The sequence below is a fragment of the Pteropus medius genome, unplaced genomic scaffold (genome assembly GCF_902729225.1).
Source record: "Pteropus medius unplaced genomic scaffold, Ma_sr-lr_union100, whole genome shotgun sequence".
NCBI classification, from domain to species: domain Eukaryota; kingdom Metazoa; phylum Chordata; class Mammalia; order Chiroptera; family Pteropodidae; genus Pteropus; species Pteropus medius.
This window is the reverse complement of record NW_024349796.1, coordinates 14,760,423-14,784,714: the sequence shown is the minus strand read 5'-3', so window position 1 is coordinate 14,784,714 and position 24,292 is coordinate 14,760,423. Positions and strand designations below refer to the sequence as shown.

Here is a 24,292-nt window from a genome sequence, read left to right as displayed (position 1 = left end):
AAAAACTAGTGCTAATAATTGACAGAGACCATGGGAAAAGAAGGAAAAAGGAAAAAAGATTCCTAAGTAAGGAATAATTGGGGAGAAGAGAGAAAAAGGAAAAAAAGACTAAAGTTTTAGCCCAGGGACTTTGTACCTTCATAGTCACGTTTTTTAAGGAGTGTATGTGAGGACAGTACCTGAAATCTACTCTCTGAGCCAATTTCCAGTGTTCGATGCAGTATTATTAACTTTTTGGATATGACACCAAAAGCTCGGGCAACCCAAGTGAAAAGAAACATTTGGACTTGACCAAACTGACAAGTTTCTGAAAATCATCAGCAGAATAAAAAAGCAGCATGTGGGCTGGAGGAAGATATTTGCAAACCAAGGGTCCGATAAAGGCTACCATACAAACTACGCAAGGAACCCATACGACTCCACGGCAAAAAAACAGACAACGCAATTCAAAAATGGCCAAAGCAGTTTTTTGGGTGTGTTTTTTTTCCAAATAAGACAATATACACATGGTCAACCGGTATAAGAAAAGGTGCTCAAAACGACTAATTATTAGGGAAATGCAAATCACAATCTTAATGAGATGTCACTTCCCACCTGTCGGGATGGCTAGCATCAAAACTATAAAAGATCAGTGCTGGTGAGCATGCGGAGAAAAGGAAGCCCTTGTGCACTGTTGGTGGGAATGTAAATTGGTGCAGCCACTGTGGAAAACAGTATGGATGGTCCTCGAAAAGCTAAAAATACAACTACCGCGTGATCCAACAATTCTCTCTTCTGGATATAAACCCAGAGGAAATGAAACCGTACCTCAAAGAGACATCTGTGCTCCCGTGCTCATTGACTGCCACAAACATTTCTTGACTATCCCATGTTTCTTATTCCAAAGTATGCTAGTTTACACTAATAATATGCATTTGATGTTCAGAAAAACATTTAAAATTTTTCCTTCTTACTTCGAGCTTTAATGTGAAGAGCGAGCAGTGGCTCTGACATCAGACAAATCTGGATATGTGCCCTGACTTGCTTTTGACTGAATGCGACCTCGGGCATTCTTAGTTAGGGACAAAGTCCCACATTTACCTATTAAAGTAAGCTTATTAATGGTGAATCGAATCCTCTACGTTTTAATGCTAGATAACTTCTCATTCATATTTTCTTCATTTTCTCAGTGAAAACACTGCATTTCGTAAAGTTGCTATGTAGATTAAATAAATACTAGCTTCCTTGTATTGTGCCTGGCACAGCTAGGCGATCAAAGATAGCTCTAATATTATAAAAGACCTGTTAATGATTAAGAATTTTATATTATAAAATCAGTGGCTTACCTTGAGATCACGGTGAACAATGCATTTTTGATGGCAATACTGTACAGCAGACACAATCTGAAATAAGTATTTGGATAAAAGATTAAAAACTTCTTTGGTAAAAAAAAAAAGTCACAATTTTCCCCAATTATCGCCTCCAATTTAGATAAATTACGAACTTGGATTTCAAAGTGATATTTAATAATTTCACTGTTCCTTTAGTTCAGAAAACTACACATATTAAAGTGATGAAACTTCCACTCTTAAATGTGGAAAATGTGGAAAAGTAGTATTCTCTTGCTAGAATACACTAAAATATTTCTTTGTCATAGTCCGTGAAGATGGTTATATTTTTCTGTTTACGTGATCAAACGTGTACAAGTTGTAGTTTGGGTCAAATGATTTATTTATTCCAGTGTCAGAAGAGGAGCTTTGGCAAACACGCGTCAGATTCCAAGATAGCTGGTTCAAGTTCAAAAGGCAAGACTCTATTTTAGGAATTATATCAAATGTGTTCAAGACATGTTTCTTTAGTGAGGCCGATTTACTAAGAACTTATCGGTGGGGTATTTAGCAAGATTCTACATTTTCTGTTGATCTATAAAGAAACTGGAAATTTTTTGTGCCTTAAAAAAAAAACCCAATTGTCAAAAGAAGGAAAAATGAAATTTAATCTGAAACCTGTTACTAATTCAGCTGGGAAAAGTAATCTACATCTGTAACTAGATTTCATATGTAGTCATAATTTTCAACTATTACAAAGGGCTCTTTGGGGACAAGGGTTAAACAGGGAGGAACCCAATAGATTAAGAGCCAAAGATACAAATGGAATATAGGCTACAGACAATTCTTTGATAGCGATATACTATGTTAAATACAGAAATGGAAAGATTCTGACAGCAATCAAGTAAGAGCCATTTTGTACATATAAGTCTATCTGATGTAGACAATTTTAATGCACAGCAGAACATTCGATTCTGTGGATTCAGTTGAATGTAAACACAGTTTGAATGCTGAATATCGGTTAGGCACTTACTAACGGAAAGAGAAATGAGAATTTTGAAAGTCGAAAAGTGATATGACGTATGACTAAGCTACCAGGAATAGGGGTTAAAAAAAAAAACACTTTAAAGTAGAAGTGAAACTGGTAGCTCGGTATTATAAAATTATTATTGTGTATATGAAAATGGCTCAAAGACAGAGAAGACATGTTCAAGACGAAATCAATACACAACGAGTAATATGTAATTCAATTCAATTCATCTGGATTCAACAGTCAGTTCATTGAGTACCCGCTATGTGCAAGGAAATGTGCTGGTTGTAGGGAATACGAAAATTAACATTCCCTGGGCCCTGCCCTTAGCGAGCTGACAGTCGATCCGGAGGAGAAAACATATACGTAAGTAGCCATAATACACAGCAGAACACAGAAGCGGACGTACAAAGAAGGAAGGAATCATAAGAAAAATAAAGAATCGATTCAGTTGGAAATGCTTCCTGGAATTGGTGATGTTTGATCTAAGCCATCCCTGAAGGATAGTAATATTTTAAAACGTGGAGATTTGGTGATGGGGAGGTAGGGAATGAGGTGGGAAAATGTACTGATGGTGAAGCCAGACGATGTCTTCAAACAGGAGGTGGGAAATGGTCACAGTAAACCCTGACGGACAGGCTGGCGAGGCTCTGAATTCCAAACGAAGCAGGTGCTCCTGAGCAGAGCGACTGAATAATCACGATCCATCTGAAGAGTGAGTCCCCAAACACAGCGGAATCTTACAATGCCTATTTGCAGGGTTAGCGTTCTTAAACAACGTGCTTCAAAATTCTAATGTGCAATTTTCATTAGAATATGTTTATTATCCAAGATACACTTACATGTAAATATTGATACATCTTATTGAGCATAATATATGGGCTATATAGATGTTCATACTGTAAGGCTATTTTTGTATCATGGATGACAGAAATTTGCGGATAATGACATTATCTTTTTCAGGTGACTTTGCCTTGATACAGTGAAGGAGGCGTGCTATAGGTAACAGTTTGGTTACCAAACCTGCATTTCGCTTTAGACAAAATGATCTCTATGAAAGCAGTTCCATAGGCACTTCTGGAATAAAACCCCCCTGAGCCTTAAAGCCTTAAGAATGGAAAAGATAACTACAGAGCATGCTCCGTATTAAGCATTCATGCTCCGCAAACTCTACGATCTCTGACCTCCAGCAGTCAAACGTGGTGGTTCATGATGCTAATCACCACACTTATCTAGCAGGTGCCATCTCTGCCCTGTAAGAGAAGTCTTGGCTCTTGACTCACTGCAAGAATCCCCGCCCACAAGCCAGGTTTTCCCACGTTAGTCTGTGGCCAGCCCTCCCATCTCGAAACACTCTGTACTGCCATCACTGGATCCAGGAACTGCCCCATAGCCCTTCTGCGACGGACTGTGAAAACACGATACACAATCAGCCCTGCACTGCCCCTAAGACCAGATATGTTGTTTTTGCTGTGAGGTGCAATTGTTGGGGTCGCTTTGAAGTTACTTATAAGTGGGTTAGGAATTCCTAGACTTGAAGTAGCAGCCTTGATATTGGAAGGGGTGAGTCAATACTATAACTTTTCTTGCACGCCCTCAAATCCTAAGGAATGCAGAGGCGTCGTATGGTCGGTGCAATGCTGCTGACTTGGTCTTAAACTGTCCCAGTGTCTCTACTGTATCTGACAGCAGAGTCGAGGACACACGTATATGTATATCCTTGCCATAAGGTATGTTTCTTTACCGATAAAAAGTTTTTACGTAATTTCACAAAATACAGAGCAAATATAAAAGAATATGTACATTTATTAATTCTTTACGTTTTAATTAAATTTTAAAGAAAAATAAACCACGATAAATTTAAAAACACATATAACCTTTTTTTTTTAAATAACTACAAAATGCTGTGTGTGTGTGTCCCAGGTTTTGGAAAAAATGTGAGTTCTTTACCTTTTTCTATTTGGGGTGAACATAAATAGTACGTACATTGAATATTTATACTAAATAATTATAAAGAAACTATTTCCCACCGTGTCACATTTAAACAGCATTCATTTGACACTTAACACCTGCAACACGAGGACTGTAAAGCTGATTTCAAAATAATTCAGACTTTCTTTTTTTTCAAAAGTCAATTAGTGATTATTTGAATCTTTAGGAAAATATCTGTGCCCCAGCCTGTTTTGCTCCCGTCCATCTGTAAAGATGGCAAGCTCTTTCAAAGAGCAAGCATGTTCGCCTTTCCCTTATTCCATACAGTACCCTAGTACAGTTCCCTACAAGTATTATGTTTTCGATCAATAAATAAAACCAGCTGACTAAGAAGAAGACAACCGAGGAGTAACAGTCTTTAAAATATACATTGAGATCCCAATGGGACTATTTAATGCCCATTGGAATTTTCCTGTTGGTCAGCTACTCACTAAGACTATTGTAACTGATATTGAAAGAGTAATGGCATTTAACGTGGTGACTGTAGCGTTTTCCTACAGCACGTGGTTGACCCCATTCAGGGTCTCAGCGCCGCTTCCTTATTCCCGGCTCTGTCTGGATTCAGCTGTTTTAAGGTGAATGCTTCTAGGAGCCTATGCTGCATAAAAGGGCTACGTAGGTCTTCGGTAGAAAGCATTTTGCAAACTGTGTTCCAAAAAGCCACGAGTCTGTGAGATATTAGTAACAGAGGTTTCGCAAAACAGAGTCACGCCATGACCGATCTGGAGAATGCTACGTCTAAAGAAAAGCTAAACAGGCTTTTTCTTTCCCTTCTTTAGGACCTCTCTGTTTATACATTAACATGCATGCAAATTCTCTTAGGGAAGACTCTGATACCAGCATTCAGTGTTCCCCAAACTTACTGAATACAGGCCCCCTTTAATTGTAGAATCGGTGTGCATGCTCATAGGAGAGGTACTGAACTATTTTTAAAGAAAGTATTTTAAGTTCCAAATATTTAAAATCCCAAAGTTTGAGATATAGCAAGGTGTCTGCTGAAACTTTCCTTCAGTAAATTTTATGACCCATTTACAATTCATTTGTCACTTCTACAGCAATTTATATAGCATACTCATTTCAATCCCTTTATTCCAAAAAATTCAAAATAAAATCCTGGATCAACTTCAATTATTTTTTCTTATTTTATCATTTCTGTAATAAGTCATTTTCGAGTTGAACCAGAAATATAAGTATCTTATCATATTCTTCTGCCACGTTTGCCTACTTACTAAATGAAACTGACCGCGGTCTTTAAATCCACAAAAATATGAGTTCTAACACCAAGACATCTTCTATTATAAAAGAAAATAACACAACAACCTCTTCAAACAGCATACATATATACTGATACATGAAGCTAACAATACTTGGCAATAATTATTGAATAAAGGATTAAGTATTTTTCTATCTCAATCTGGTCTATATTTCTAAGACCATCAGAGTTATGAGCCTCAACTATACACATTTCACTTTTTACGACCCCCTACAAATAACCACTTGTGACTCTCTCCAATTCAATTTCAGGAAGGACAGATTTCTTTCTTCGGTTTTCCATTCATAAAAAGCATAAGCAAGCAGGAATTTTTCTTCTTAAAATACCACGTACCCTAAAGTGCAGTTTGTGACATTGTCCATTGAACATCACTAAAAATATCAGCGAGACAAAGTTGAAAACTACTTTCCGTACCTGCCTAAATTTTGCACGGGCCTCTTTTTCTTTCATTCTTCCATGGGCAACTAAGTAATCAAATACTTCACCTGAATCGGAAAGGTAAAGCAGGCAGTAAAACAGACGTGAAACTTCAGTTAACAATATATGCAATGTCAAGTTTTTGCTGTTTTTAAAAAAGCTTTTGGCTCACAATTTTCTGAGCGTTCTATGTAAATCACAAACTATGACATTATGAGGATTAAATGAAATAATGCGTGTGCTTATTAGCACAGTGACTGGCATATAGTAAGCACTCAATAAATTATATATTTGTATCTAGGTACATAGATATGTTATGTATACATATATAATATCAATCCTATGATATAAATACTAAAAATCAAATACGTAATGGTGTATGTCAGATGAAACTAATACACTACAATGTCAGACAAATATTATATCAAGCATATTTAAATGACTTAATGGAACTATGGAAACAAATGAATGGATGCTCTAGCTGACTCATGATAGTAGTTAATTCTAGATATATGAGGTTAGGCTGGGAAAGATGCACACACAGGAGTTGAAAAATGTGACTACTCTCAAGTTCTGCCTGGAACACTCAGACACCGAATGTCGACGTGACTCAGTCCTTCGCTTACTATATACTGTTTATGGTTTGCTTTCTCAACTAGAATGTAATCTTCTTGAGATCAGGGACTCCGTCTTTGCTCATCCATGGGTTTCTAGCACCCAGAATATTACCTAGTATGTAGTAAACATTTAGTAAATATTGTTTGCGTGAACGAAAGAAGGAATAAATGCACTATTCCAGAGGAAACTTGACACCTTCTTTAATAGGCTCTTTTTGGACAAAACGTGATTCAAAATCATAGAGGAGTTCCCTGCCTTCCCCGTCACTGGAAAGCTCTGGCCCCCTTAGTGAACCAGAATCAACTCATCTACTCCTGGCAGAAAGGAGGCTGTCAGACCCTGCTCTTCCTGTTCACGCTAGACTTCTGTGCGCATGTCCGGGTCAACCCTAAAAGATCTGGATGCTTCAGAGGAAAAACATAAAGTGCTTTATTTTCCAGAGTCGCCCTGCCATTTCTAGATTAAAAGGGCGAGAAAATGATTCTCAACTTACTGCCAGAACCATGATGGTTTTGTGACCGGGTCATTGATGGGCAAGACTAAAGCAGACCTAGCACGCGCAATCGGAAATGACTGAGGGGCTTCCTGGTGTGGGCTGGACTCCGGACACGTCTCCCTACCCTGCACCGTCCCCAACTATGACAGCGAAGGAAGGCAGTGAGGACACTCCGTCCTGGCCATCGCTCCCCTTCATGAGCACCTGCGAGGTCGACATTACTCACCACGCACTGTTAGAACGGTACACATGTTAATATAAACGCAGCCTTGTGGTGGGCCTTCGCAGAAACAGAATGGTGCCCACAGATTTTTTTAGCAGCCTATAATTTCTCACATCAAAGCATGTCTGGCCCCTTTCTCTAGATGACTCGAATGAAACAAAAAGAATCTAAACTAAAAATAACGCTCAGGATTCCCACGCTGACAAACTGTTACATAAATCTAACTGAAGGACAGAAAAACAGAGGAACAGCTCATTATGTGGTATTTGTAGGTTCATTGATTTTATTATAGACCTACATTTTATGCAAATTTGCATGGCTGAATAATTTTTTTTAAATCCAGTCATGATAAACGTAATAGTAGAGGTCTTCAGATTAAGTCGAAAAACCTACACTGAGATATTTTGAGGATGGAAAAAAGCTTTGTAGAAAACCAAATCTAACAAAACTTTCAACCAGTATTAAAAAACTGAAAAGGGAATTAAAATATATTTGATATTTGTAGTAAATTGCTTATGAAATTGAAGAGACAGCATAAACATGCATAATTTACATGCTGTGGACTAGACTACATCCTTTTTATGCCAGTTACATAAAATTTGAATCAACGGAAAAATCTATATACTTTATCAGCTAAAAGGACTCAACACTAAGTTTTCTACTGATGAGCAAAAATGTTAATTAGCCAAAGTAGTTTAAATGACAGCTTCCCCCACTTCTTCAACTGCTTCAATTTTCCGAGCCCTGAAAGCCATCAAGCATTCTCCTACACGTGTCTCACTACTGCCCTGTCACTCAATCTTCTGACTTAGAAAATATGTAGATCGATACTTGTTTCAATTGAAATGTTTTACGGATTATCTTGAAAATGTGTAAATATTTCACCTAGAAAATGCTTGTACCGTAGCCTTTATTAAGTACCTTCTGAATCTGAGATTCCCTGCTTATAGTCAAGAGGTTCTAATTATCGTAATAATATGATCTGTAATAATATAATAATTAGATAAGAGAATTGAAACATTCATAGATAAAAGTGCAAATTTAGAGTTTTGAAAAATGTCCCTAAGTAATTTTTAAATAAACCCAAAATCCAGCTTTTAAATGTGAGGTCAAGAGGTCTTACAGGCAAACACTGATTTTCCTTAAGATATCATTTAAAGACATGTTAATAAAACCACAGACTCGTAAACAACGGTGAAGACAGCAACGTTACAATGAACCGTCAGGTGCTGAGGATTCCGTATGCCTCGTCACAGACAGCTTCCATCCCCCTCATCTTACCCCCACTTGCGTATTCCATGACTAAGTAGAGGGTCTTCTCTGTTTCGATAACTTCGAACAACTTTACTGAAAAAGAAATAAGAGATGTAACTCTTTAATTGTTAGCACATACTGAATACGCTCGAATAAAATCCGAGGTAACGCTAAACCAGTGGAAAATCTGAGTGTTTATTAAAGGTTATTAATTATAATTTTAACTTAAAAAATTCTCTCAAGGGTTATTACTACGGTGAAATAAAACTATTTCTCAAGAAGTGATTTGGAACCAACTGTTGCTGAGTCGAAAGAGAGTTAAGTTTCTGGGATGAAAAAACCATAACTTTTTCTAATTAGAATAATGTAATAAAAGGAAAATCTTAAAATCAAGATAAAGTTCTTTAGAATGATAAATTTTACCTAAAGCTTTAAAAGATACTATATTATAATGGGCCTATCATAAAATGTTAAAAGATCTTTAGTACAGAAACAAAAAAAATTCTATAATCATGTGATATTATAAAATTTTCTGGTTAAAAATTAAATTATCAGATTTATGTAGTTGAATCTTTTGTTTATTAGCGATATTAATGTGACTATTTGTGGTATTATATACTACAAATAGTCACATTAATATCGCTAATAAACAAAAGATTTTAAAATGCGCAAGAAACAAGTAAAAATAAACAGATTAAAAGAACGTTTTCTACTTCTTATAATCTAATAACTTTATATAATAGATATAATCGATAAATTTATTTATTAATATGGGGGCAAACCAGAATTTATAGAAATAAATTCATTAAAATTGAAATCAACTCTTTATTTTTTTAAATTCAAATTAGTTACTCTGCCTACAAACTATACTCAAACCACAATACATGTTATCTGGAATTCATTTTTTATAAATACCTGGCACGAAATCTCTCTTTAGAGAGACTGAGTAAAAAGATATAAAAAACATTTATATGCATTAATTCCAAGTTACATCCATTATTTTAGTGGAGAGCAGAAGACAGTAACCTAGCAGAAAACAGCAATTTGTAGTCTTTAGTAAACTTCTTTACAGTCTATTTTTACCCAAAGTATCATTTTCTCAGGTTATCATTTTTCTTCTATTGATATAAAAAGTCTTTAGTATTATATCTTTCAAATACCCTCAAATGGAAGAAAATGTTTATCATTAACTTATATATAAATTTCATACCTATGTTAGGATGATTCAATATTTTCATGATCCGTACTTCTCGAAACAACTATTAAAGAAAAAGGTAGACATACTTCTATTATAAAAAAACACTCAAGCAGAGAACCAATCAAAACACTCACTTGAAGAAATTCATCTGCTCATAAGACACTACAGGATCTCGGTAATGAACTAAGAAACAAGGTTTGTGTTTCAGCCCCAAGTCTAACTTTGCTGAGATCTGGTTTCCAGGGCAACTTTAACTAGATGAACTTGAATGGTTCTGTCTCGTCTGTGTGTGTGTGTGTGTGTGTGTGTGTGTGTCTTGCGTGTGTGTGTGAAAAATGTGTGTGTGTGTGTGTGTGTGTGAGAATAAACTATATTAAAAAAACTCATTTGACTGCTCTCTACATTACTAGGGGGAAAAAAAGAAAAATACTGTGGAAATGAAATGAAATGATCCTTCATATGATTTTTATCCTAAACAACATGAAAGATTGAAATGCCTTCTCATTTCAACACTGGGACCAAGAGCAGAGCGTACAGCTTGGTCTCTGTGGTCTTCGACGCACGGTGACCATCCTCCCCAGGCTCTGACAGCACACGCTCTGGACCCTCGTCCCGCCCCATCGGCTGCTCAGCCTTTTGCTGGCTCTGCTCCCCCCTACTCAACCTTTAGACGTGGAGCTCCTCGGGGTTCAGCCCGTAGCCCCCTGTCTTCCTACTGTACACAAGCTGTTCCTGGATGATTTATCCTGACTTAGACGATCATCGATTTTTTTCTTCTGTTTCAAGCGAGCACATCGCATTGCAAAAGAGTGAGGACGACACTGTCACGTGGGTACTCTTGGATTTATTGTTAATGTTCATTAAGTGATAGGCAAATTCCATCGTCTACTCTTAGCGGCAAACGGGTTGGGACATATCTCGTAACTAATGAAAACGTGCCGATGTCTCCTGGCAGCTCCAAGTCTGAGAATAAAGAATCTGAAGGGATGAATTAGCCGCAGATCCTCAGGCATCCCTCCACTGACACGTTTTCGTTCGTTTATTTGGTTGTTTTCTGAGCTGGGCTTTTGAGTGGCGATCAATTCAGGAATTTCGTCCCCGAGTAGAACCTAGACTGTAGCTATTCTGTTCTACCAAGAACAGAGATGAGCCGGGGTAGGACAGGATTCGAATCATCTTGTGGAAGTCGGGAGACGTAACCAAAGCAGTGCCTGAGGAGGAGGCCGCTCCCCTTCCCCCTGGAGATGAAGCTGGAGAAACGGGTACGGGAAGGACCCAAGTTCCCATCAGAAAGTAATGTCTTACTCCAGTTAAAACAGTAACAGACAGCCATCGGGTTCCTAGATGTCAACGACGTCGTGGATATACTGTCCCATCCTTAGTTTCCCCTTCTGCAGTAGATTCTGACAAGCAACGAGAAAGAACCCTGACACGCGAGAGCGTGAACACGTGTGTGGGCTGCGTGCACGAGGGCGGGGTGGAAAGGGAGAGGGGATGCTGGTGGAAGAGGCGACTGGGGCGCTTTCGGTGGCATATGGACTCGGGATAACGAAATGCCAGAATCCTGCTCCGCCAATCCCTCTTCCTCCCAAAGAAACACTTTCCACCGTCGGCTAGATTCGGGTCATTAGCGCTCCAGGTCTAAGAGAATCTGGGCCAGCTGAAAATGGCAGCATGTGGATTCAGTCAAGGTCTAAGCTGTCTCTCCCTCTCCATGACTCTCCCTACCCACTTCCTCAACTCTCATGTTCCCGTCGGCTGCACAGAGGAGAGACTGGGCTGCTGTCAGCTGCCTGAGTCAAAGGGAGCGGGGAGAGGGCGCAGCAGTGACCCGCACAGACACATGTCACCTCTCAGCCCCGTGCGGGCCTTTAATGGCGAGGCTGCCAGTCCTAGCAGCGCCTGCTCGTCCTCGGGACAGACGGAGAGGGTTGAGGAGAGAAGGAGATCTGAACACTTGACCATAAGAAGTTTACCCCTGAGGTGGAGAGTTACTGTTCAAAAAAGCCAATTATTGGATGTATCAGGCGTTCAGGCTCAAGTAAGGAAAACAGAGGTTTTTGCAAATAGACTGAATACCCCACAGCACCGCTTTAGTTTCTAATTTCCTGTTGTTTTTCTTTCTCATTTTCAAACTGTGACATCGTGATGTTTCCAGCATGTACAAATTTAGCAGGGGAGCTCTGCATGCATCAATGCCTCCAAACGTATGGTTTCGCCTTGGCTGTGGGCTGGAAATTAAGGCCAGAGTTTGCGACAGTAGTTTGCTGAGTTAGAGAAATCCGCGCTGAGTGAAGACTTGAGATGGGTCTTCCGTGACTAAAAGGCAGGGACTTTGCTGTCTGCACTTGGGGACAGCTTTTCCGGTCCTTTGGAGGCTTTTACTGTTTCCTTCTTGGCTGGCTTTGTTCCAGATGAGTGAAGTTAGTAAACAACCCTCGAGTCTGTGGAGAGTTATTTACTTTTCAGGTCAGTCCTTCCTGCTTAGGGCTCAGGGACTGATCCTTCCTCCCTCTTCCATTCCTTCTGCCTAAGTGGCCACGTGGACATGGCTTGGACAACCCTGTTCTATTGATGCCCGAAGCATCATGGTCAGGGACCAGTCAAACGCATCTCCGCATCTGCTCACCGTGTTGCTTCGGGCTCACCAATGACACAGGACTGGTCGCTGCTTGTTTGATCTTGAGGAAAATAACTGTGGCCATCAAGAACTTCAGGAAGGCAGGGGGTCAAGCTTATTCCCACTGGGAAAGCTTTCCAGGCTGTCATCAGAGTCACAGTAAACTGAGCTCACAGAAGGAGGGTGACATTTAGATCTTCTTGTGCCGTACGACAGCCTTATTGGCCTTGCAAGTCTCTTGCTCTGATTTGGGTTTGAGGAAAGGTAAGAGCCTGTCTTTGCCTTCGTTGTAAACCGAGTAAAAATTCTACCTCTATCTCTGACAGCATCTCACTGGCCTCTAACTAATGTGAAGTGTGACCGCTGCTTTATCCTGAAGGTGACATTCAGTTCTCAGTTCCAAAAGACTGCCAGGACCTCAGAAGCACCATTCAATGAGGGATTTTATATATGATTTGCCTATATTAACAGAACCCTTTTCTAATTTCTAAGATCATCGTTCCGCTCCTTTTTCAGCCTTCAGACATCTTAACGAGACATCAAACGCTTTGCAAAGTTATTGCTCATAGCAGTGTGACACCTTAGGCTAACTTCTTCAGTTCTACCCATGGTACAGGAGTTCAGATAAAGAGATCTGAATATCATAAATGAATATATATTAGACGATTTCTAATTAAAAAGCAAACAAAACAACTGTCCAGTGGTACTCCCCAAACTTGACAACCTGTAGTCAAAGTAACAGAAGGATTAGCCTGTTCCACTTTCCCAAAGTTTTAACTTCATAGAGAGAGTGTAAGATTCTTCTTTTTTTTTTTTATGAACTGGTATCCATTTTATAATGCTTAAGTCATTCCCAGGGTCTTGCACAACTCTAGGCTCAAGCTGGTGCTAAATAAATGGAACCTTTTGAGATATCAAATCAAATAACTTCAGAGGGAAGAAATTAAACATAAAACAGATTACATTTTAAAAGATGGCCAACCTCCCTAGAAATCACGGAAATGATAACAAGAAGTCCACGAAGTCGGCACAAAGGAAGAAATCTGGTAACGGAGGAGCAATAAAGTAGAGCAACAGTAAATCTCACAAGTATCAACTGGTTAAACAGCTTTGCAGAGCAGTTTGACAATGTCTAGTTAGGCTGAGAATGTGCACACCCTGCAAGCCAGCAGTTCCACTCGAAGAGAGATATTCTTCTACGTGTCTTCTCAAAAAGATATACGTGATAATGATCATTGCAGCACTGTGTGTAACAGCGAAAACAAAAATCTAACTAACTAGAATAAAACCCAAACTGAAACACGAAAACGCCAGGAACAATCTAAATATCCACCGAAAGAAAAACAGACAAACTGTAGACTCTGTTAAGAAGAGAATGGGTAAACCATGGCATATTTACATAATAACAGCAGTGAAAATAAATGAGCTAAACTATATAGACTAATAAGAATAAAACTGTAAGAAAATGCTCTATGAAAATGCCCTATGAAGAAAGCGAGTTGCAGAAGAATAGGAAGATTAAAAATAAACAATATGTAGTATTTTATGTACAGATACACATATGTGAAAATTTTTTAAAAATTGGATGGGAATAAGAAAGACCTAATTCAGAATAGTAGTTTTTTCCTAGCTAGGAAAAAATAGAAATAGAACCCAGGAATGGCACGTAGGACTTTAACTGTGTCTGCAATGTTTTATTTCTTAAAAAAAAAAAAAAAAATTAGACATGAAATATTTTAGTTCAAAAAAAATCATGAGAAAGCAACTTTTCTTAAAATGGGAAAGACATTTTGAAGTCCCCATCCAAAAATTAAAAATAAACTAGTTTACTATGTCAATAAACTTTCCAACTTAGAACAAAATAGGAGTGTGACTCTTCCAATAACTAAATGAGAATATGACTTTTAAAACAGCCAGATGGTTAGTCTAAAATTCATAGGTGATTTAAAGATTCTTAGCTTCCTCCATTTCCAAGAAAAAAACACTTCCACAGCTATTTCAGTGAACCTTATATAGAATATAGAAATAGACGTATGCGTTAGATAATGAAGGCCAGGCAACGAAAGCATCAAAAATGAAACCAAACCAAACTACCTCCAAAACCCAAGCAAATGGCCGAAAAAGCCACAGCAATTCTTTATAATGTCTTCAGTTATGAATGCTTAATTTTAATTAGAGGGCAGGGGCATTTAATACTGTTTGAGAGAGAGAAGGGTTTTTCCCTGAAGAAAGGACTCCATTAACTAAAGAAGGCCAACAGGTTGAGAAAGTCAGATTTTTGGTCAGTAAACGGCTTAAAACACAATTTGGTCTTTTCAGACGATCCGGTTATCTTATGCTTAAACTGCTGATATTGTGGCTAAACACTAACGTTATTGGTATCACGTTTCAAAAGAAACTTGTTTGAACACCTTTTCCCTCAAAATCTGTCATGTTTCAGTGCGAAAGAAATACTTCTCGCCAATTCTTCACACTGTATGCTAAAGAGACAAATCTCTCCATAGCCATGATTGTATGATCAGCTCTGTTTTCAGAATTTCCTTCGAAACCAAATCGAGATCAGAGGCATGTTGCCGACCACTAATTTCGTGGCGCATGAAGCGACGAATGACAGGGTATTAGGTATAATCGTATTTATTCACACGGCAGAATGACTCCTTGCAAAATAGAAAAAAAAAAAAAAAAGGCCCTCTTGGTGTTTCGTCATTATTGATTCAAAGACAACTCTTGGAGTCCGCGACCCAGCTCCCAAGATGTTAACTCTTCTCTTATCGCTCGGTTTTCATTTGACCCACAAAAGCATCAGTCGTGACTTTCCCTTTAAACGGTCCACACACACACAAAGAGGCATCCGGAAGGAGGACGCAGCACGGGAGTGGTTCTTTCCGCTGTCAGGTAGGACATCCTGGGAAGCACGCACGTGTGAGAGTAAATGATATTTCAACGTAAGTCCAACAGAGATATCTAAGGGATACTGCTGAAGGGCTCTGTCTGTTTTCTCTTTGATGGAAATATCTGTCGATTTTGTGACTGGTTTTTCAAGTTTGGTTTCTTGATAATTTGATTAACTATTCATTAGAATATTGCTTTCATTGTCCTGTCTTCCTCCTCTACCGTTAGTGACCAAATCCATCAACACAACACAGATGATTTGGCAGATGTGCTAGACAACTCAGTTAGCTTACCAGAGAGGCCTATTGGCTTTATCTGAAAAGTCACCAAAATTTAAGTGGCTTAGGCTGCCATCTGACATTCTACATAACAGATAACATGCCAACAGTGGCAGTCAATAAATTACTCATTTAATAAGTGTAATTTTCGTATGTTAATTATTGACTTTTTTTTTACACTTTTCTTGCTTGTGCAAAATCACTGTCCTAGTGCTGGCAAGATCGACCGCCAAAAGGTCTCCAATGCATGAGAACTAATCAAGCGTGGACCTGTTTTTTCCAAAACTTTTAACAGAAACCCAATCTACGAACATAAATAGAAATTACTTAAAAGACAACCACATACATACACTGTACTGGTACATTTAGAGAATTTCAATCTTTCCTTTGCTTTAATTTTCACAGATTAAGGAAAACAAAGTTTCTACTCTTTATATGCCTATCTGGAAAAAGGCGTACTTTATCAGCAAGATGAGCAGAATTTATAACAGAAGTTTCCTGTCCCAACAAGTACATTTTTTAGTCATTAGGATAAAGCACCACTAGGCTTCATGTTTCCATAAGCACGACTTTGCTTCTGTGCCTTTCCCTGGGCCCTCTTGGGAAAAGCCGGCGAGCACGGTTATGCAGTCACTGCCTTTTATAGGGGCTCCCAGCAGAGGGGCAGACAAAAGCTCGCCCGGCGGTGGCTCCATCCCAGGAAACGGCATCTCTGGAGAATTCATCGGCCCATGGAGGATGCCTTTTTGTAACTATTACTGCCACATCACGGTTGGCGGAAAGATCAGTGCTAGAAGTTTCTCCCAGAAGACATCCCTTAAGGTACATTATCTCACACTCACAGAGAAAGAAGAATCCAGCCAACCTTCCATGTTCTCACTGGTTGAAAATACCGAAGCTACGAACTGTTATATGGACTGTCAAATTTAAAAGGAACCTTGGAAAGTACAAACACAGATCTCTAAGCGGAATTAAATAAACTGAGTTATCTGGAGCCAAGCCGAGCAGAAAGCCTTGACATCACAGACACAAACTTTTCGTTTACTGTTAGAATCACAGCAAGTATAGGTAAACATACTGTACTAAAAATTTCTTATAAGAGTCGCTCTGATTTAGGAATCCAAAGTTATTTACATGGCATCTACATATGTGACTATGATCTCTTCATATGCTAATAAAAATCACAATGTAAATTAACCACGAACTTGACATATAAGGCAGAAATGTTAAAGTGTCTGCTTCATTTATAAACTACTAAAATGTCTATCTGAGAAATCACAGAATGCTCAATGTGCAGCAGGTCTGGGAAACAACCAGCTCAAACTAAACGAGTTTTCTTAGGAGGCTGAAGGATGGTGAAACTGACACATACATGCATTTTGGTCACTTCACAGATGTATATTTCTGAGGAAGAATATTAGGATAAATGAATAACTATACACAATATTAAGCAACCAAGAAATAAATCAACAACTATCTGTGATAAAATATAGTACTGCACCTAATAAGAAATTTAGGAAAACTGACTTTACAGAACTCATATATAAATAAACTCACATTCTAATTACTTACTATTAAAATAATTAAATACCTTTTGTAGGCTGGTAGGATTTAGCTGAGTTTTATCTATTATTTTCACAGCAACCTAAAAAAGAGAACCATTAAACTATATTTGAGAATATATTTTAATGAATAAAAATTTATAAAGAAAACATCTTTGTTTCATTCCTAACTAGATATATACTTCGGCTACATTTGGCGTTCACATAATTGGATAATAAAGTTTTGACAATTTGACAGCCTTAGAATATATTCCATTGATCCAAGTCTTTAACCTACTCAATTCTGAGTCAATGATGAAATGAAGCTTTTGTGATTTCCTCTAAGCTTCCCCTTTTAAAGTAAAAATCATGTATATCTTAATCTTTTATACTCTTGATCCTGATAAGTTATGACTAGCAGATGGTGCAGGCTTATAAACCTTTAGTATCTTAAGTATTATGTGAATAAGATGATCACATGGGTAGAGAAATTGAATACCCTAGCTTCCTTACGGCAGACTAACAAAATGGATTTGAATGCCCTCTAAGTCTTTGCTTAATACAGCCTGTATCTGAACAGTTCCTGGGCTCAGAACGGACAGAGAGGACTCGATTCAACTGGAAGTGACAATAATATTATGCTTAGGGCAAAAGAAAAACTTACTAAAAACATTCTCTGACTGAGATTGTTCATAATGTCCTAACTGGGTCCAGTAAACATTAAGTAACATAGGATGTTAGATGTTTAACTATGTTTAATATTTAACATATAAGTTATTACATATATTAATAATTATTATTAAATATATAAATTTTTGCTACACACAATCTAAAACACATGGGATTTAAGAAACCCAATTCTCTTATTACCTGAGAAAAACCTCTGTGTAATAGTAACACTTGCTCAATGCGGTCTCTAAATGAGTGAGCTACTTTCTACACATTTAAACCTACTTTATCTTCAGCGGTAATTAATAAGAAGTTACCCTAGCCCAGTTCTTGGGGCAAGACAGCAACGGTAACCAGAAACGTTTACAGGAACAACATAATGAGACAGAAGTCTGAGACAAGCCCATGTGCATCACACTCGATCTTCGAGATGCTAATATGTAGGGATGATTCTTTCCTAAACATTCAAAGGTCACTGTTTGATGCTCTGACACAGCGTTCCACTCACACATCTCCCAGTAGGTAGCATCCTGCGACTGCCATTTCTTCCCAGCTGTCAGATGTGGGAAAGCTTTCTAACAAGCCTCTGGAGAGGTAAATATGCGACATCCAGGTAAATATTAAAAGGCATCATGAAAACTCACCTCTCTACCAGTTAGAACATGTCTTGCCAGTTTCACTTTGGCAAAATTTCCCTTCCCTATTGTTTTCTGTAGACGGTAATTTCCAATGTGAGGCTGCTCGTCTGGAGCGGACGTGATGGAGTTTCTACACCGAGGGATGTTCTGTCTGCTGCTTGACTTGGGAGGCGGGACGTGTGGTTCTGTGTATCCATCCACGGATGTATGCTAAGAAAAAGGTTTCGAGATTTCACTGTTGATTAAATTGGATTAGAAAAGGACAGTCAAAAAGACTACAAATAATTTTCATTAAGAATTCCTCTTCAATTAAAATACACTGCATTACATGATTTTAAAATCTAAGTATTCTATTTATGATTTCGACTGGGCTTGAGCCCCCTTTGCCAGGGAGAATATAGCTATTGCCAGGGAGAATATAGAATGATATGTTCTGCATAGCTTTGGGTATATGTTTTTGATTTAAAAAGTACAAATGAATAGGAGCTCCACAGACAACACTCCTGTAAGGGTGTTAAACCTTGAGGTTTGATCGGATGACAATGCAGTCCAGATCGTGTCATTAAAATGTCTTTAATGCTAAGACGAAACCTCATGAGTACAGTTCCATTCCTTTAAACTAGACCGATGGCTTGCCGTGTTTACTCTTTCATTTGCTGTGCGTGTAACTCAGCCGACTGACCGACCAGCTGCCTGCTTCAAGTAGACCTCTAATCAATTCCTGCCCAAACCCCTCTCTCAGCTCACCACGCCCAAGCAAGAGCCATCGATAGCCTTGCTTGGCTCTGTGACCTAATACCCACTGCAGTCGTCCTCGGTACTGTTCTTGAGGCAAAGATGTCACTTTGTCTCATAGTCTCACACTAGCCGACGATGGCAGTGAACAGTACATCCTGTTCGCTTGCAGGTCAGTACCTGAGATCCCAGGTAAAGCTGCCTAACGAACTGTCTCACCAGCCCTGATAGGTCCTGCTCATCTCTAGTTTTGTCTACATTCCTACGTACGGAAAATTCCCAGCTGTTTTTGTGAAAACATAGAATCACACATGTTAAACATAACATCCTTCTTTAACTGGCTTCTTAAAAATAGCTGAAGATGAGGAGAACAAATTAGCAAAAGAAGGAAATCTTTTCTTCGCAAAATAATTCAGACTTCTGTCGTCCTATCTCCACTACTAAAACCTGTCTAATTTTTGATCAGAAATTTCTTAAAAATAACATCGTCAATGATTCCATTTACCAGTGTCATGCAAAGCACAACTCAAGGTCAGTCATTTTTCTATGTTACTGCTTTCTAAGTTTTTAAAAGCTTGGTTCAGGATTAATTTGGGTATACGACCAGAAGGCGAAGTTAACTCTATCCAAGAAAATTGACAATTTATCACCTCAATTTGAAAATCACAGAGTAGCACTGAGTGATAAGCCAGAAAAACAGAAACGAGATGAGGCTATCCCATCACTCATTCGACATCACAGTAGTGCTAGACAGATCAGCCATGCTTCTTAAGAAGAAAAATACACAGGAAAAAGATTTATTGGTATTATCTTTCCACTGTTGGCATAAATATAAACCTAGAAAATACAAGTAAATCGACACAACCTTTTGGAAGCACTACTTGAGTTCCACACAGTTGCAAGAGAGAGAAAACATGCTTGATAATCGATCAATTCAGAAAGAATCATTTGGTGATTCCCAACTCATCCTTTCATATTCGGCTTAGATGTGACTGCCCAGGAAAAGCCATACATCGTATCGGAGGCTTTATTTTCCCCTCAACTAAGCTGGGTTCGATGCCCGTTTTTGGTTTTTCTATTGTTACCTTTAGCAATTCATTACCCCCCAATTTTTCAATTAGTTTTTATTAAGATGATATATGCACGGGGTCAGAAGTGTCAGGTCACTCTACTAGGCTGCTAACAAAAAACATCCCCTGTACCACCCTCCCAGATACCACCCTCCCTGACGTCACCCTCCCCGACGGCAAGCCTGCCCCCTTACAGCCTTTCCCTTTTTTCAAAACAAAAGGCTTTCACTGACAATTCTTGGCTCATGGGTCTTAGACAATCTCTTAATTTCCTACTATGGTCAATTAAGATTAAGATCTTTGAGTCTCCCCGCCCCCCATCCTCCTAAGACAGTGTAACCGAATTTCCAGTTAAAAAGCCTTGTGTTTACATGATTACGACCTGTAAAACTACTAACTCGGTGGAAGCCAAGTAGTATAGTATGACGCTTCTACTAAATTTTGTCAGCCTCACCGAGGTCTAAATAACGCACGATTTTTCCGTACACAATCTGTATTGTGACAAATGTATATTCCTGAAAATGGAGACTGTAAACATGTAAAACATTTCATCACGCCAACAAGTTCCCCGTGCCCCTTTGCGGTCAACACCCGCCTTTCGCTGATGTGCATTCTGACACCGTACTAGATAAAATTCCCCGTCCAAAGGATAAACTGTATGCGACAGTTTCCAACGCCGTCCCTATGCTTAGACACTGAATGGCAGAGGGAGGGGGGACAGATGAAGAAATTATGAAGGAGAATTACTCTAGGAATCAGGAAAGAACATCCTTTAGATAAACCTATCATACAACATATATACGCATTTGCTTCTATTTAAAAAAAACAAAACAAAACACTAGGATAAACTGAAAACTGATGAAAACGGTTACCTATAGGGGAAGGAGAAGACAGAAGTGAGTGACCGGAAGGAAGGTAAGACCACTCAGAACGTACCTTGTGATCTAGCTCCCATTTAAAACCATGTCCGTACTTTAAACATTCAGAAAATAAAAGCAAACCTAAAAGAAAATGTGATCTTGAAATACTTAAAACGAAATAAAACAAACGAACTTAACCATATGTTAAGTTGGTAATGTAACCAGAAAAAAAAAATTTATTCTAGGTGACTTTAAAACTGTATTTTGACTGCACATCCTTAATGGAATACACTTATAGATGAAGCGGTCTTCAATATCGTTCAGCAGTCTTACATTATCTGGAGACTCTATTTTATATACATACATAAGACGGAGCAAGTAAGGAATTCTATGTTAATGTTACTTGAATTTTTCAGTATAAAATCAAAGTAAAAATAATGCGATATTAAATATTAACTCTGAAGCAGAAATAGCAGTATGAACTGATTCTTTCTTCTTTAACAAAATGCCCGTTTTCCTCTCTGTCCGCAAAAACGGCCTAAGAATATGGACAACCCAGTGACAGTGGCGCCCTCTGAAGAAAAACGGCCAATTCCAGGTCTAGGGAACCGCCATCCCGGACGACCTCTCGAACGAGAGAAAGTAAATTCACAGGGGAAAAGCGATGAAAACCAGAGGCCGGAGTAGAGGGGGAGCATCTTACTTGACATCCGAGCATCTTCGGAACCAGGTGAGTCACTGCCCCTCCTCCACACGCTCTCCGCACCTGGCCTCGCATCTTCCTCCGGCCTGACTGCCGCGGCCCCGACCCCGATGCCTCCCTTCTCCCCAGCTCCCCCACGCCAAAGGGCCCCCGGAATTCAGACCCTGGCATTCCTGTCTCCTCTGTCTACACTACCCCACCCCGCTTGGCGATCCCGCCCAGCCTCGGAGCGTCAGATAGCGCGCGCGCGCAGACAACTGCGACACTCCGTCTCTGTCTCCGGCCATCTCTCCCAGACGCCACCCTGCCGCGTCCACTCGATGTCCGGTGAGCGCTCAGCCTCAGCATGTCCCGACTTGGTCTGCAGCCCCGAGTCCTGCAAAACCTGTTCCGCCTCAGCCTTGTCCAGCTCAGGTGACAGCAAACCCACCCTGCCAGGTGCTCGGACCAGAAACTCCGGGGTCGCCCTCGACTCAGACCCTTCGAACCTCCCTCCCTCTTCCTCTGACCCCACATTCAATCCGTCAGGAAATCCTATTGGTTCTGTGTGAAAAATGCACCCAGAATCCATCTACTGTCATCGCCTCCCTCCCGTCCCCCCGACGGCTGGCACCCAAGTCTGAGCTTCCTAGACTACTGCACTCGTCCCCTAATAGCCTTGTGTCATGTCACCCTGTTTCTAAGCTTGCCCCGTCACTCACAGTGAAAATCCAAGTCCTTACGACGGCCCATACAACGTGACCCCTTGTTAGTTCTCTGACTCACTTGCTAACAGTCCCTTTCTCCTTCGCCTTGTTCCAGCCCACCTGGCCTCACAGCTGGCCTTCACGCAGGTCCGGCACACCTGGACCACAGGACCCCTGACCCAGCTAGTCCCTCCGCCTGGAAGGTTCTCTCAGATCCCTGTGCGGCCACCTCCCTCAGCAACTAGAGTCGCTCCCCAGATCTCATCTTCTTGGTGAAGCTGACTCTGACCCATTCGATACCACGTTCCCCTCCGCTCTGCCACTTCCCCGCTGTGCCGCGCTTTGCACGCGCACCGCGCTCATGCATGCGCTCTGCGTGCACACCTCCGCACACCGCGCCGCGCACGCCTTTTACACTCCACACCGCAGCACACCTGCCAGCTCACACACGCTTCGGCGCATATATTATGTGATAAAACAACGCCATATTTATATTATTTTAAATGGTGGTCCTCTCATCCGGCCCCTCCTCCCTCGTCCTGTCTCACCATGACCAGAACACACTGACAACTCCTTGCAATCCTTGAAAACAGGAAGAACGTTACGACGGGCCAATGATCGTGACGGCGGCCATCCTTCACTCAGCACTGACAGCGTCCTCCGTGATGGGCGCCTTTCCAGACGTGACTTTCTTTAATCCTCATTGAAAACTTGAGAAGCTGTAACATTACTGATTTTATAGATGAGAAATCAGAAGCTTGGCAAGTAAAACAAACTGCCAGTGGCCACACGGCTAGCCGAGGGCAGTTCCAGGGGTCAGAGCCACGTCTGTCTTACTCCAAAGCCTACGCTCTTTGCTAGAACGCTGAGTTGCCTCCTGACCCCTCCTCCTAGCCAACATTCAGTGTCCGAAAACGTCAGAAGCCATCCTCCCTCAGGACCTCTATCACGGCCAGTGTCCGCACAGAACATGTGTCCTTAGGGCGGACTCTGCTGTACCCAGGGGACTGCGCTTATCCAACTCTGCTTCTAACTAGAAACGAGACGGTGAGAGGAAGAGATCGCAGGTCTGATGACACAGTTAGTCCTAAGGACATGGACAAGGAGAAATCCCCCTGGACTCTCCCGCTGGCCTCTGTGACACAGGCAGTTTCTCCGGCAGAGGCCACAGCCAGAGCTCCTGGGCTGGGAGACGTCTGCCTCCACCGACTCCCATTCGGGCGTTGCTGCCCCCAACGCCCCTCTTCTCAGTGGGACCAGACGAGGGGCTCAGCAGGCAGCCGAGGCTCACAGATCAGGGCAAGCACAGCACGCTCGCCACCTCTCTGCATTTCCTTCTGTTCCTCTACAACAGTGAGGACAACTCCAACAAGTCGAGAGTACGGGCCGGTTTCCCCAAGCAAGTGTCCAAACAGAATTCTCCGGATATCACCATCTCACGATGGCAGCATCACCACAATCAGCGGCTAGCTCACCGCACGTATCCACAGGCTCCTCGTGATGGTCACCGCTGAGAAAAAATGGACCATCCACGCTGCGGGCCAAAGGCTCAGTGAGAATGGAACGGAAAGATATCTGATGGCTGTGACTTAACGAATTTTCCCCTTAGATTCGACTCATTTTTCACACCTACTACTCCATTCTTGATTCGAGAGCTGGTGCAAACAATGCCTTACTAAAATAGGAAAGCAGAATGGTACACATTTGGGTTTTTATATCCTTTTACAGAAAATAGGTAGCTTTGTACTGTCCTAAATTATGAGTGGAATTTTCCTCCCTCAAAAAAAAAAAA

General features: G+C 40.3%; 1 protein-coding gene across 5 annotated transcripts in view; it reads right to left on the bottom strand.

The window, feature by feature from the left end:
* Window positions 1–24,292, bottom strand: part of MARK1 (microtubule affinity regulating kinase 1) — a 78,217-nt gene that overhangs the window by 28,996 nt on the left and 24,929 nt on the right. For all 5 annotated transcript variants that reach the window (XM_039883418.1, XM_039883419.1, XM_039883421.1 and 2 more), the window contains exons 2-7: window positions 18,453–18,656; window positions 17,190–17,243; window positions 9,821–9,869; window positions 8,638–8,703; window positions 6,017–6,087; window positions 1,326–1,382 (exon numbers count right to left, since the gene is read on the bottom strand). In XM_039883418.1, the coding sequence (XP_039739352.1) occupies window positions 1,326–1,382; window positions 6,017–6,087; window positions 8,638–8,703; window positions 9,821–9,869; window positions 17,190–17,243; window positions 18,453–18,656 (501 nt within the window). The remainder of the gene's footprint in view (window positions 1–1,325; window positions 1,383–6,016; window positions 6,088–8,637; window positions 8,704–9,820; window positions 9,870–17,189; window positions 17,244–18,452; window positions 18,657–24,292) is intronic.